Genomic DNA, 16,088 nt, shown 5'->3' with positions numbered 1-16,088 from the left:
AGTTGCTCTTCGGTCACCAGCTCCGTGGTCTGCTCGACGTTGCCCGAGAGGCCTGGGAACAACAACCGGACGTACACTGTACGTCCCGTGGACCCCCGAGACGGAGGCGGTGTGACACGTGTCCTGAGCTCTCATCAGCGTCGCCCTGGAAACAGAGCAGTCACACCTGCTCCTGCTCGTCACAGACTGAGCGGCCACACCTGCGGATCATCAAGAACTGCCTATTAAAGCACAGCAAACTAACAGAGGTGAGAGATGTCTCCAGGAGAGCCAGCTAATCCTAACTGTCTGTCTTGCTTTCAGAGAGCAGTGTGTGACCGCCAGCCCCACCGCATACGGGGGAGCACAACGGACCCACACCGCCACAGCACACAGATCACAGAGGAAGCCAAGCACCCCGCACCAGACCACCTCACCTCACCGTCTTCTGCCACACTATTTATTAATAAAATCCACCCTTCGGGGAACTCACCTGTACTTACTCATTGTGTCCTTCACCCCACCACACTATATATATATATATATATATATATATATATAATAAATTTGGTTTTGACAGACAACCCAGAAATCAAACAGCCCACCAGAAAGTTCAAGTACTCCTTAACCGTCCATCACAAGGCTAGGGGAGTTACATTGAATTGCTTAAATGTTTCATCAACCTCTTCCTGAATGTGATTTATAAGAGCTTCACCATATAGTGATCTCTAATGATTGATGTTAACAGTAACACAACCAATAAGCAGAGAGATGAAGAGCATCAATCACTAAGGATGACATCAAACTAGGGGTGTGCCGGTTTCAGAATTGGTGATGACGGTTATGACGTGAGTCAAATGTGACGGTTCATAACATAACCGTCGGGGGGGGGGGGGGGGGATAGCGTGTTTCATTTTGTTTCATATTGTCTCGCCACCATGCTAGTGGATCTGCCGTAGAGTCAATTGGTTGATCTTGGAGATAGCGGGTTAAGCTCTGATCGGTAAAGGGGCAGAGATTTCAGACCTCCGTTTATTAAGGATATCTGTCACAAAACTCATCATCCGCGCCAAAGTTTTTTGAGCAAATTTCAAAGCCGCACCCGCCCGCCATCCTCTAATTGTTATGCCGTCTATGCTTTGCTGATGCGAGCTGCAAAAAAAAAAAAAAAAAGCCATTGTCTGTTCTAGAAAGGATGCAGCAAAGATATTTAATGCTAGAGTATGAGGCATAGGCCTACGCTGAGTTTCATTTACAATGAGATGCGCTCTAGTTCACAGTGCAGTGCAAGTGAACGCGGCGCGCTGGTGCTTCCATGTCACGGTTATCATTGTCTGCTATATTTGCTTTTTATTTATTAAAATACATGCAATTGGTTGATGAAACATCTATTAAAATGAAGATAAAATGTTCAAAACAAAATTCGTTTTTAAGAAAGGTTTTCTACAAAGCAAAATTTAATGAAGTGGTAAATATCATGTCTGACGATTTACAAAACTTCATTAAGTGGTAAAAACCATGTCTCCCGATATATTGCACATCTGATGATCCTATCTAAAAAATGAAAATAATTTTTGATAAAAAATGTTTGTAAAAAATATTTTAGTGACACGGTTTTGGCGGTTATAGAGTTCTAATGACGTGTTCAACTATAACCGCCGGTCTCACGGTTATATACTAACCGTCACACCCCTACATCAAACCACATCATCCTGTACAATAATATAAGTTTTCTCAAAAAAATAAAAACGTTGCCATGGAATACACATTTACACATCCACCCCCCTTCACTTTCTAAGACTAATGCATCATCAACAGAGAGAGAAGAGAATATGTGTGTGTGTGCATGTAGAATATACATGTTCTCTATGCAGTTATGTAGTTTTTATTATTAGTTTTACTGCTACTGTATATTTACAAAGCTAAGCTCGAAAACATGACTGAGTCACCAGCATATTGTTAATGCTGAAAGATCTTGAAAAGCATTTAAATGACATTCAAAAGACTAATGGCCTTGGCCATTGTGACTCAGTAAAAATTAACTTAAAAAATGTACAAGGTCAGATAAACATGAAAGATGTAGCAGTATACTTTAATTCAAATTTAGCCTTATCTTCAAGACCACCTACATATATAAGGGTGAAATGTGTTATTTTTTTGTACATTTCTTCCTTTGGAACAACATCAGGGGGAGTAAATGATGACAGTAGGATTTTTTCTATCACTTTTATTCTTCATGTTTGTGTTTGTGTGTCTGTATTCACACCAGCAGCATGGGTAGAAGCCACTGGCAACTTCTGGAGTGTGGAAACACACCAGGGGTCTCATTTATAAAACTTCATCCTAAAAGTGTACGTTTGAACAACAACTAGATTTTTTGTTCGCACAAAAGTTTTCAGATTTATAAATGTGTATGCCAGAACCTGCATAAAAAAATCCCTTTATAGATCCCATATTATCATCCCACACAGCGCTCACACTTGCTCTCTTCTTCGTCGTTAACAGTTCTGTCTAATATGGATAGAAGGCTGTCTAATAATCAGATAGAACGGTTAAACAAAGGAGTTAATGTATACAGAAAGTATTATAACGATTGCTTTTGTAAGGCCTACCGTATTTTTCGGACTATAATTCGCACCTGAGTATAAGTCGCATCAGTCCAAAAATACATTATGACGAGGAAAAAAACATATAAGTCGCACTGGATTATAAGTAGCATTTATTTCAAACCAAGAACCAAGAGAAAACATTACCATCTACAGCCGCAAGATGGCGCTCTATGTCTTCAGTGTAGACTAGAGGAGCACTGAGCAGCATAGAGCGCCCTCTCGTGGCTGTAGACGGTAATGTTTTCTATTGGTTAATTTCTCTCGGTCCATGTCAAATTAATTTTGATACATAAGTCGCACCTGACTGTAAGTCACAGAACCAGCCAAACTATGAAAGAAAGTGTGACTTATGGTCCGGAAAATACGGTAATAGTAATAGAAGGGCAAACATTATAATACGTATTTATATAATTTAAACAAATCTTTGAATGACTAATCAACATTTCACAAACCTTGCAAACTTGTCGAATCCAGCTGAGAGATCTTGTGTGTATGTGTATCCAGCATGAATGCATGTGCTCTGTGTGATGGTCAGTCTGTGTGAATTGAATGCTTTACACTTTAAACTCGTGATTTCAAATTATGCTGTGCTTCATGCAATTTCTACTCCTATTTTGTGCCTATGCAACGTTTATAACGGAGACCCCTGGTGATCACTGTTGTCATGTTATCTGGAGTATTAGTGCATCCACATCCACAGTCTGACATTTCACACACTGCACGTCACCACAGTGAATACTTAAAATACCTTTCAGTTACTTCTTCTCAGCAGACGCTTCCAAAACATTTTACAACTATTCTTTTGTGGAAACAGTCTATGAAAAGTTAGGTAAGGTGTCTTATCATTGAGCACAATGATGACAGAGCAAAGTTTGAGAGCTCATTATATGTCATACCTAATTGAACCTGCTACACGTGTTCTAATACTCTAGATGACCACCATAGTCCACTTCTTAAATATGGGCACATTATAAGTCTGTTTTCTTGAAAATGGTTTATGAAATGGCTAAATGCATTCAGATGAATTGTGAAATGGTTACTGGCAAGTTAGAGGTCACAGATTAAAGAGACTGATAATGACATTAAATACTAATGTCATTAATCTCCCATATAAATTGGATGATTGATTGGTAAACAGTAAACACCCATGAGACTTATGTGAGCAATTTTGCTAAACTAAATGTATGGCTCTCTCTCTCTCCTTTGACAAGATCAGAAGATGCAATAATCCTTTCAGTGTCTCCCATTTGCAGACTACTTACCTGGCTTTTTCTCCTGCAGCAAAATGACTCAGCAGCTAGCAAGCTTGAATTGCTAGAAAAATGGCAACTTTTTTTTTTCATCCAATAAAAGCTTTTAAAATGTGCCTCGTTTTACTCAAGGTTTATCTTAAGGAATGTCTAATGGAGTCTAAAGGAAATTAAATCCTCAAATTAAAAGGAGTGCTAGAGAAAATATGAGAAAGCACTTTCACCTTGTTCTCAATATCTCAGAGATGTTTTTTTTGTTGTTGTTGTTGTTAAATTGACAGTGGCATGTTACATCTCAACTGCTCAACAATTTTTAAGTCTGACAGTACTGCATTCATATCTACAGCTAGTGAAATGTAGTTATGAGGTATGAAAAATCAACTACACAATAATACAATAAGACACATGAAGTGATTTTATCATCATGTTTTAACTGGCTTACGGTCCACTTTTCATTAACAATAACAAAAAAATAATAATTCTACTGCCAAGTATAGAGATCATTAGGATAACTATTTGCATTTTACAGTAACCAAAAGACATTGTAACTTGTAGCATTACTATAGAATTTAAGTGATGTGAGGTCACAGATATTAACTCCGTTCCTAGAGTAAGTTATTTTCTTAAGGTGCCAACTCTGTGAGTGTCTAAACGGCACAAAATGCACACACAAATATTAGGTAAAAATGGCATAATCTTTCTTGCTGTACTTTTTTAAACAGTCATTATGTTAGGAATGGGACTTAAAATGCTGTCTATATAGGCAGCTCACCAGATGATTTCAGATCCATTGTCTATTGACTAGTGCATTGATTTTGGCTTTCTTTTAAATAATTAATTTTCTAACGCTAATGCTTATAATGTCAACCGAATGCCTTTTTATTATAAAAAGCTTCTGGGTTTAAATAATTTACACCCACACAACTGACTACCCTTCATCACAAAATTAATTAGGGCCCTCAGATTTCACGGGGCAGAAAGGCTCCGAGGTGAACTGAAAGAATAAAAAAATAAGTAAACAATTAACACCACTCAGCATGTCTTCAGCCACTTTGGGCTTAATTAACATCTATTTTTTTTGCCCCATCTTATGAGAAACTGTCCGTAATTAAATCAAAACCAGAGTATTTATAATTAAGTGTCATTTCAGAAGCATTCAGACAATTAGAACTGATTTTGAAGAGGTGGAGAGAGGTAGACGTGTGTCTCGTGTTTTGTGCTATGGACGTTAGGGAGATCTTCTCTCTCCCTCTCTGCTGCTTTAACCAATTCTGTTTTAACATATACCAGCCTGGAGCCTGCGACTCCATTTCCCTGGTGAACTCCACATCTCTGACTCTGAGACAGTAATTAGAGCAGTACAGCAGTTTCTGTTCTGTGCCCCTCATCTGTTCTTTTAGGAGAAAGGGCTTCTGCTCACAGCATATGTTGCTTTAATGTGTTTTCCACAAGATACACTTTAATTATTTCATTAAAATGGATTGTATTGATAAGGTATAAAAAGATTACTCAGAATAAATTTTGTCTCTTGCAAATTTACACAATTTGACAAGTAGAGTTATCAGCTGCTTAATTTGTAGCAAGTAAATATGGAAAGATTAAAGTACTGTTTAGAAGTTTAGGGTTATGTTTTTGCAATACATCTTATTTCTCACCAAGGCTGCATTTTTTAAAATCCAAATTACATTAAAACTGTAATATTATGAAATATTATTACAATTTAAAATAACTATCCTTTTAATACCTATATTTTAAGATTTAATTTATTTATGTGATGGCAAAGCACTTGACTCCTTGACATATAGGTTTTAAAAAGGTACAGAACCTGCTCAAAATATATTTCTTTCTAGTTTTTATATATTCTTTCAAAAATGCAATTATAAAAAATACCTAACATCATAAACAAAAGGCACAAAGTTTGAAATTTGAATAGTGAGCTAATAATAAAAACCCAACCATGACTATGGTTACCATTATAAACTCATTAGCAAAGGCTTAAACCAGCTCCATGAGAAAAAGAACTGGAGCATCTTCACGCTGCAGTAGAGGAGAGGTTTACTGTAGATTCAGTCACAGGTGAATGGTTACCACAGAAACGGGTCCCAAATTATTCATAAGGCTGAGTTTATGTCAGGGGTCACAGCTCCAGGGGCCAGACCTGAAGGACACCACTTATGTCCCATATGAGACAAGACAACAGATTTGAACACACACATACATATGCAGCCGTGTGCTCTTCTTTCAGTAGATTAGTAGTGCATTGTTGTTCAAATCTACAGAAAGCATTTTAAATCTGTTCCCCTGTGCCACACTAAGGTCTCTAAGATCCAAAACGTCGATAGGAGGCGAGACCGCTTATTTACTTAGCCTCACATAAATTGCTTTGTTTAGACGTCTATCTGCAGAGATTGCCTGGCATGGACATCTTCTAATTAACCTGATATAGGATGAAGAACAAAATAAAAAAGGTACTATAGTGTTGTCCAAGGATTTCAACCACAGGTAACATTTTCTATCATATTCTCAGCAGATGTGCATCAATCAGCAATATATATATATATATATATATATATATATATATATATATTAGGGATGCACGATATTGGATTTTGGCCGATATTCGATATGCCGATATTTTCAAAATAATTTTGGCCGATGCCGATACCGATATATATAAACATTTTCGCCTGATATATTTAAACTTTAATTTTACTGAAGAGAAATCCATGTATCTCTTCTGTACTGATTCTACCATAAATTTATTATTTTACAAATGTAGACAGACATTCACACCTGAAAAACAGGTCAATTATTTCACTTGGAGAATATCGGTTTGGCTCATCGGCAGAAATATTCATATCGGCCGATACCGATGATGGTCATTTTAAGCTTTGTTGTACCGATGTTGTGCCGATATTATCGTGCATCCCTAATATATATATTAGGGATGCACGATATTGGATTTTGGCCGATATTCGATATGCCGATATTTTCAAAATAATTTTGGCCGATACCGATACCGATACGATATATATAAACATTTTCGCCTGATATATTTAAACTTTAATTTTACTGAAGAGAAATCCATGTATCTCTTCTGTACTGATTCTACCATAAATGTATTATTTTACCATTGTAGACAGACATTCACACCTGAAAAACAGGTCAATTAATTCACTTGGAGAATATCGGTTTGGCTCATCGGCAGAAATATTCATATCGGCCGATACCGATGATGGTCATTTTAAGCTTTTATCGGCCGATACCGATGTTGTGCCGATATTATCGTGCATCCCTAATATATATACTTATATATTTTTTTTTTGGGGGGGGGGGGGGGGTTGTGATAATAACCTCAGCAGGTAATAACAAATCACTATGATTGGAGTGCCATCAGTCCAACCCATTTATCGATTAAGTGGAGGCTAATAAACCTCCAACCAGGTGATCACAAAAAAGGCTAGTTAGCATCACTTGCTCAGCGCTTGCTGGTGGATGCCAGAATTACACTGTAAAAAAGGAAAAGAAAAAAAAGAGAAGCATTTTTGCCTTCTATGGGGTATGCAAAAGGTATAATATATATATATTTTATTCAAATGTAGAAGACATTTTTTCTTTGAATGATTTCCTACAGCCAAACAAACACCCATGAGCAAAGATGGAAGCCTCCATCCAGGTCACATACTCCTTAGGGTTCATGCACAAGTCACCCAACTGCCACAAAGATGAATGAAATGCTAACGGATAGCTCTCTCTGCAGGTAATACAGACCTTCAGTCGAGAAATTGAGATGTCTTCTAATGGAGACCTCTTTCCCCACCAAGCTATCTTAACAAACTTACTGAGTCTGAAATACAAAATTAATCCCACAAATCAAGCATCTGCCATAGAGAGAGTGTGTCTTTATATAAATGTCTTACAATGGTTCCACTTATCTGTCAGAACACAGTAGATGTTCTGTGTAATTCATGCAGTGGTTCAACTCCTATTGGAATTCAGTCCATGAGCTGCAGTGAATGATGTGAAAAGTCTGTGCTTCGCAATGATTTTTCACCATCACACTTCTCATATTTTTCACTATAGTAAGAAGTGTGAAATAAGGTATGAAAAACATATATAACCTTGCTTTAATTAAATAACTGAGCCTTTGCTAAGCCCTGCCTTAACAACTGTTGCCATCTGACATGTTCTCAAATAAGCTTCTTTATAATGTAACTAAGCTCATGAAGGAACTGTGTGTTTGTAGTTGTTCCTCTTTTCATGTTGTTATTGCTTTAAAAAACAAAAAAACCTATTAACATTTTTTTCACTGAAATTATGCTGGAATAAAATATAAATGTTAGATGAAAAACGTAAATTATTAGGAATAAAAAAACTGAAATGCCGAAGCAAGACATTAAAAAGGCAACTTCCAAAGTATAAAAACTAATAAAAATAAATAAATCCAAATCTCACAATTTATTTCAGTCCAATTAAGAATAATATCCATTCAATCAATCTTTACCCCTCTCTGAGCACTGAAAATCAAACTGGCTGTATGTGAAATAACATACTCTCCAAGTCGATACTACAATTCCCAACTTCTCTCTGCCTATAGTATAATGAATACAATGAATTCAAACTTTCTACTCTTTTCACATTGTTTTTATTTTTTATTTTTTTGCCTTCTGTGTATGTATATTTGGATGCATGCAGCGATGATTCATCTGGGATGTTCAGTGAAACTAGTCAAGAGTTAGCAACAGTAACCAAGCAGGCTAAGCTTAGCAAAGGGTCAATTAAGTGCACTGATTATATGCTCCTTTGAGAAAAAAAAAAAGAAAAGAAAAAAAAAAGCAGGAATTAATTATAAACAGGTCTGTCTAATGGTCATTGTGAGACACCTTATCTGCCTCCTAATGAGATCACTTGACATTTATTTGGATAATTGGGCAGATTCCCCCCTCTTTGACACAAATGTGAAAATGCTTAACTACTTCCATTGAAGTTGCCTGTGCTGAAAACTCTCTCTTCTCTTTCAGCTGTGCTAATGGGGACACCGGCTTGTTGATTAGACCGCCTGAGAGCCGCTCCAGACCTGATGAGGATGGCTGTCGATTGTAATACCAGCATGAGCTGTGCACGTATGAATCTGCAATCAGCACCGGTTCCATTAAATCCTGAACTAGCTCAAGGCATGATTCTGGAGCTGATCTAACCGCAGGTAGTGGCTGAATTAAATAGGTGAGGGAAATGTTCTTACTGCAGTGCTGGTTATAGTTAAAAGGATTACAATCAGTTGAACAAAATATTGTGGTGCTTTGTCTCCATCACACCCGCCTCTGTATTCACTGCACATCATAGATAGAACTATGATCTGGGATGTACTCGAGCCTGATGTGCTGGCAGGCATTGTCTCTTTTATCCATTCATCAGAGATGGTATACTCAGCAATGAATAGTATTCCCTTTGTTTGGAAGAGAAGCACCAGCTGTTCTCTGAAGCACTGTCTTTGCCATACGAACACATCCTCCATTTACCTCTGTGCCCTATCACCCACATGCATCCCCCAACACTGAACTAGCCAGAAGGGTCTCAGAGGAGAGAGACAGAGGGAAAGATGCTGCATCCAGAATGCATACCCCTCGACTACTGATGAAGAGTGTTTTTCAGCTATGCAATATAAAAACAATCTCAATACTACACCTGCCGTTAGAACTGTCCTTTGACCTTAGATGTACTGATAATAGAAGTACATTATGCTGAATCTATTAATCAGGTGAAAATAATAATCAGGTGAAAAAGTACAGTTTACCATAAGGCTCAAATTATCAGTATATCATTCAGTATTCAGATTATTTATAGAAAATATACTTTAGATATCTTAAATCATAATATATAGAAAGAGAGAGATATACAGATTAAGAAAGAATTAATTATTTATAGATAAATTTTACTCAAAGTATGCATTAAAAATGTATCATGGATGTGTATACAATTCACTCATTTTTATACAGAGCAAGTAGTTATGATTTTGTAGCATTTTTAGAAAAATAGTATAGAACTTTCTACAATGATATTACATATTTATTAATCTGATGACTGCAGTCCCATGGTACTGGGATAGCAAAATGTCTTTTTGCACACTTTGGCAAATGTAGAACATCATTTGATTATTGTTTTTTCTATGGTTTCATAAATACTACATGTTTAGACCATCTCGTTTAATAAAACACTTTTTTATTTTAGTTAAGTGTGCATATTCAGACAGTTTGATGAGATGGTTGGCTTCTTACATATATTATCCCTGCTTCATTGTAATATGCCCCATGAAGAAATGCTACAGTATGAGGTATCAAGACTACTGTATTCCCTCTGGGGAGCAGTGAGAGTGCAGTCACAGCATACCAATCACATCCTGGGTTTTGACTGAAATTTCAAATGTGTCACCTACAGCAGACATGATGAACTCCAGCATCTTCTGGTTCATAGGCAGGATGATGCCCGTAGAGAATTGGGATGCTGACAGTGGAGCTGAGAGGATGCTGAAACCAGGCTAATCAACACAGCAGAGATGCGCTGCAAAGAGCACGTGTTGAAACAGAACGGTGACGTTTCGCTCTGAAAAAGCTGTGTTGATACGCAGTAACCGTTATCTCAAAACAAAAATGACCCGTTATCTGCTGTTTGATTGAGCCTAATGTCTGTCTTTGTTACAAACGCCTTTGCGAACACTATATCAGCGAAAAACAGCATTAGGTTTGCGAAATGCCCTTCGTTTGTACTAAAAGATGCCATTTGTTCCATCTCAAACGAATTACGAACTTTATACACAACTTCGGTCGTTAAAATCAGCGTGTTCGGTCACCGTCATGAGCCGTTGGGTTGGTGTGTTCGATACATTTCTCTTCGCTATTTACTTTGAGCACATGCATTATTTAACTCGTACAAAATCTGATTTTACAGTGTGTACAGAATAACGGCATGCTTACCTGTCATAACTCCATCGACTGTATGACATGCTCTTATTGTTGCTCAGTCCGTCCATGGCCATCTGTTAACGCAAATGCTCGTTTTATGCAGCGACGGCGAGGTATAATATTGTTGGCGTCTTGTGTTAAATCCTCCGTCTTCACCACGGTGGATGTCTTCAGCTGTTTCTAGTGGAGAGCTGGGAAGCCAGAAAACCGTTTGGTTGAGGGGTTTAAAATAGGTGGACTAAACCACTGGCTGCGAGAGGGGAAATGTCTGTTAAATTCACCATGCTCCTACACGTTTGGATTAAGATTTTCTTCAAGAAAATAACGTAGACAGCAGTTTTGTTGTTGCAGAAGTTACAGTGGAAACCTTTTGCGTGTGTGTAATATATATAAAAAAATCCCCTCTATTGCAGAACAGAAGGTAAAAAGGGTAGCCTAAATTTTGTTTCGAGCATCGATAGATGCAAACTGTATATTGGTAATTCCTGAGCCTACATGTTTTTCAACTACACGTGATTCAACTTCTAAACACCCCGCATCATTAGGTAAATATCAGGCATCACGTCTTATTTTATGGAAGCATATGTGTAGCATTATTCAATTTGGGATGTAATATGCAAAATGACAATGCAATATGTAAAATGGCAATGCATTTCTGTATTTACATTTACATTTTCCAATACATTTGTGCAACGTTTGGTGCAAAATGAAAATGAAAATTAAATTACATAATTTTAATTTGCCATTTACTACACCAGTTTTAAAATGTAAAATGAATATTAATTTTAACGCTTTATAAGTTGCAAAATTAAAATGAAAATGTATTACAGGAATGATTAGATATGTCTAACATGTTAAAGCAAAAACTGTGGCAAAATGATCATTTAAATGCTATTTTTCTTAATTGCATTAACACTCACAGTCAAGACACTTACGATTGCATTTTCATTCGGTGTCCCGCAATGAATGTAGCAAAACTCAATGTGCACATTGAAAATGCATTCCGAGCCGATCACGTGTCCCCGCCCTCGCGCCACGTCAATCATTGTGTGAACAAGGCGGGGCTTACAGAAGGTCAGAGACTCAAGTCTCAAGAAGAGGATTCAATCAAGTGAGACAACATGGACAAGACAGTTGGTCCGTGTATGTTTTGATCATTTCGGTTTATGGCTTCAATATTTCATTCGGATTTGTGGGCGGAGCTGAAACGCTGCTTTCATCTGATTGGTCGAATCGGATCGGTTTTCATCTGACAGCCTTCAGCTCGGTCTTGTCATTCTTTCAGGCAAAATAAGAGTCAGTGCGAGTGAAGCACTGAAATGTCTGAAACTACGCTCACTGTTAATTAGCATAATATTTGAATCAGATGTCGCTGGGCAAATTCGTGCTGCTGAGACCTGCAAATTATTTCTAGGTTGTAGTATTGTATGAATATTGTCCCACTGATAAATACAGTGCAAATAGTTCTGTCCCTTTGGATAACAGTGAAGTGGAAATTAAAATCAATAATAGACTGAACAGTTCCATGTCTGTAACATTTACCACTCTCATCTTTTAAGTCATAAGGCACTAGGTATGTGTGTGTGTGTGTGTGTGTGTGTGTGTGTGACATTAATAAATAATTGTAAAAATGAATATAGTTACATTTCTAAATAAAAATAGTAAAATTAGCTCTATGCTGCTCAGTGCTCCTGTAGCCTACCCCAGAGCGCCCTCTCGCGGCTGTAGACGGTAATGTTTTCTCTTGGTCTTGAATAAATGTGACATATAGTCCAGTGCGACTTATATATGTTTTTTTCCTCGTCATGACTTATTTTTGGACTGATGCAACTTATACCGAAAAATACAGTTAATATTATTATTATTATTATTATTTATTATGAGAGTAATTGACACAGACTAGAACTTTAATGTTTCACCCAATTCAGCTCATATCTTTAGACTCGTCCGACTCGTGTTGCTTGTATAACTGGCAAAACTTACCTTCCCAAAAAATCCTATTTAATTTTATTTCATAAATTTAACTATATTTATTTCCACTTTACTGTTATCCAAAGGGACAGAACTATTTGCACTGTTTTTATCAGTGGGACAATATTCATACAATACTACAACCTAGAAATAATTTGCAGGTCTCAGCAGCAGGAATTATGTGCCCAGCTACATCTGATTCAAATATTATGCTAATTAACAGTGAGTGTAGTTTCAGACATTTCAGCTGAAGGCTGTCAGATGACAACCGATCCGATTCGACCAATCAGATGAAAGCAGCGTTTCAGCTCCGCCCACAAGTCCGAATGAAATATTGAAGCCATAAACCGAAATGATCAAAACATACACAGACCAACTGTCTTGTCCATGTTGTCTCACTTGATTGAATCCTCTTCTTGAGACTTGAGTCTCTGACCTTCTGTAAGCCCCGCCTTCTTCACACAATGATTGACGTGGCGCGAGGGCGGGGACACGTGATCGGCTCGGAATGCATTTTCAATGTGCACATTGAGTTTTGCTACATTCATTGCGGGACACCGAATGAAAATGCAATCGTAAGTGTCTTGACTGTGAGTGTTAATGCAATTAAGAAAAATAGCATTTAAATGATCATTTTGCCACAGTTTTTGCTTTAACATGTTAGACATATCTAATCATTTCTGTAATACATTTTCATTTTAATTTTGCAACTTATAAAGCGTTAAAATTAATATTCATTTTACATATTAAAACTGGTGTAGTAAATGGCAAATTAAAATTATGTAATTTAATTTTCATTTTCATTTTGCACCAAACGTTGCACAAATGTATTGGAAAATGTAAATGTAAATACAGAAATGCATTGCCATTTTACATATTGCATTGTCATTTTGCATATTACATCCCAAATTGAATAATGCTACCCATATGCTTCCATATTATTTTTCCACCTTTGGGATTTTTGACATTTTTTTCTCAACCCCGTTACGGACACAATGTAATTGGTTTAAAAAGGATTTTACACAGAAATTGTTATAAAACAAATGTATAGCCTAGCTATTGCTCATGTCATGTGTCCCTGATAACAAATGTAAGATTTATCATAATTCTCACATTTTTATAGGACTGAAGCTAAAAACACATAATTTGTGTGTCTATGGTCTCTTTATATTTGTAAAAAAATATTTTTTATTAAAATCTTTAACTAAAACCACAGTTTTATTGTTTTAGTCCTTAATGTGTCATATAGTAGCCTACACAGCAAGAAATACTTTTGTTCTCATATATATATATATATATATATATATATATATATATATATATATATATATATATATATATATATATATATATACACTGAAACCATTAAACTATTTTATATCTTTTCATTTAAAATATTAATAAATGAAGCAAATAACCCGTCACAAGTTTACAACCCGTAACAATGAGAAATAAATTTATTTATGACGGGGATGAGATGTTGAAATGTTGAAAAAGTAATAATTTTCCATCTTATATTTATGTGATGGGGTTGAGTTGTTAAGTGTCACAGTACCCTCCGTGACTATAACATGACTCAAAAATATGAATAAAAAGTATGATTCTACAAACCATTTTCTGCACCACTATTAAAGATACCTGACTGATGTAATTTCTGGGAAATTATGTCACATATGAGTGGAGTCTAAATTTTTATCGGGTAGAATGGTTAGTGTGACGGTTGAGTTCAGACTGAGAGACATAACTTAAAAGTATGTTTTTATCAAAATCATCAAAATACACACCATGAATTATCACTAATGCTCATTTATCATTTATCATATATATATATATATATATATATATATATATATATATATATATATATATATATATATATATATATATATATATTTATATATATATTACGCACACACACACACACACACACACACACAGTAAAGATTACAATTAAGCCTAGTTTCTTGAGGATGATTGCACCCTAAAGAAAACTGAGCATTAGTGATAATGCATGGTGTGCATTTTGATTATGCATCATCCAAGATATTATGTAGAGAAGTATTTAGGAAAATAAATGTAGGCTAATATGAAAAATGTGCAACCTCTGACACAAAGGCCTCTGAGGTAAACTAATGTCAGTCATCTATTTTTACAGAATAGATATAACATACAATTGATAGTTTTAATTATTTTAAAAGCTATCAATGTTGAATAGTAAATGAAATGCGTCATGTAAAAAGATGTATCTTGACAATAATTTAATAATAAATGTTATTGAAAATTTATATAATAACAGAACCCCAGACAAAAGTAAACACTTGCAGCAATAATGATACCACATTATTTAAAAATACAAAATAATAATAATAAAAATAATAATTGTATTACGCAAATCTACATTTACAAAAAATGTAAATGATTTCCAAAAATATGAAATGGTATAATTTACCAGTTTCTTGCATTAGCTCGGTCTATTTTCTGGAGTACCTTTTAAAAGGCAAATATACATCTATTAATAGAGTGAAAGAGAGAGTAATGGGGATCAGTTAGTGAGTTGCCTACGTAAGTTTTGCACTCCTTGACTGGATCACAACATGAATGGGCTGGGGGATGGGGGGTTGAGGCGGGAAATCTTGGAGAGTCCAATATCATTCAATAAACAAAGAAACTGATAATGTGGCCAAAATTACTAATCAAAAATGATACTGTAGGGAAGAAAAATAGCATAAAATAATGACTAAAACCATGGCACATTCAAATATTTGAAGTCTGGACAAATATGTGCAAGATGGACAAGATCAGAATTCAATATGCAAAGAAATACAAGAACAAAGACCAATTACAATTCAGTTATCAAACAATGATTTCACCACTGTTGATTAAATTGTTAAAACCCCAATTAAACTTGACTTTTAGTCATCTTCATAAAAGAGGACAAAATTATCTTTTAGTAGATATATGCAATTAAATATGATCTCTGAACTGATAATATTCATGTCTCATTTTGCACTCACAGGCTTATACCTCTCCAAAAACTGCTCTCTAGAATGAGAATATCTTTTTTCCCCAATAGCATTTCTTGGCCCTGAAAAAGCCCTCAACATTGTCAATGTATGTCAGGATGAGATTTTCAAAATTGAATCTTACATTTATTAAAAACTTATAAAGCTAATAAATAGCAAAAATAAGTAGCAGACCTAAATCTTTAAAATCATCCATGAAATATTGGAATAGAATTTACTGAAGTTTTATAAAACTGATTAAAAGTAATCAGATCGTTGTTCAGAGTGTTAATCAAAACAAGACTTTTGAAAGAAATG

General features: G+C 35.7%; 1 protein-coding gene across 2 annotated transcripts in view; it reads right to left on the bottom strand.

Moving 5' to 3' along the window:
* The window catches only part of tub (TUB bipartite transcription factor), an 87,539-nt gene extending 76,175 nt beyond the window's left edge, over positions 1 to 11,364 (bottom strand). For both annotated transcript variants that reach the window (XM_052562183.1, XM_052562185.1), the window contains exon 1: positions 10,810 to 11,364. In XM_052562183.1, coding sequence (XP_052418143.1) covers positions 10,810 to 10,871 — 62 coding nt within the window. In that variant the 5' untranslated portion in view covers positions 10,872 to 11,364. The remainder of the gene's footprint in view (positions 1 to 10,809) is intronic.
* Between the last annotated feature and the right edge of the window lie 4,724 nt (positions 11,365 to 16,088).

The sequence above is a fragment of the Carassius gibelio genome, chromosome B7, assembly GCF_023724105.1.
Source record: "Carassius gibelio isolate Cgi1373 ecotype wild population from Czech Republic chromosome B7, carGib1.2-hapl.c, whole genome shotgun sequence".
In the NCBI taxonomy this organism is placed as follows: Eukaryota; Metazoa; Chordata; class Actinopteri; order Cypriniformes; family Cyprinidae; genus Carassius; species Carassius gibelio.
Note: the sequence above shows the minus strand (reverse complement) of the source record. Positions and strands in the feature narration are given on the sequence as shown.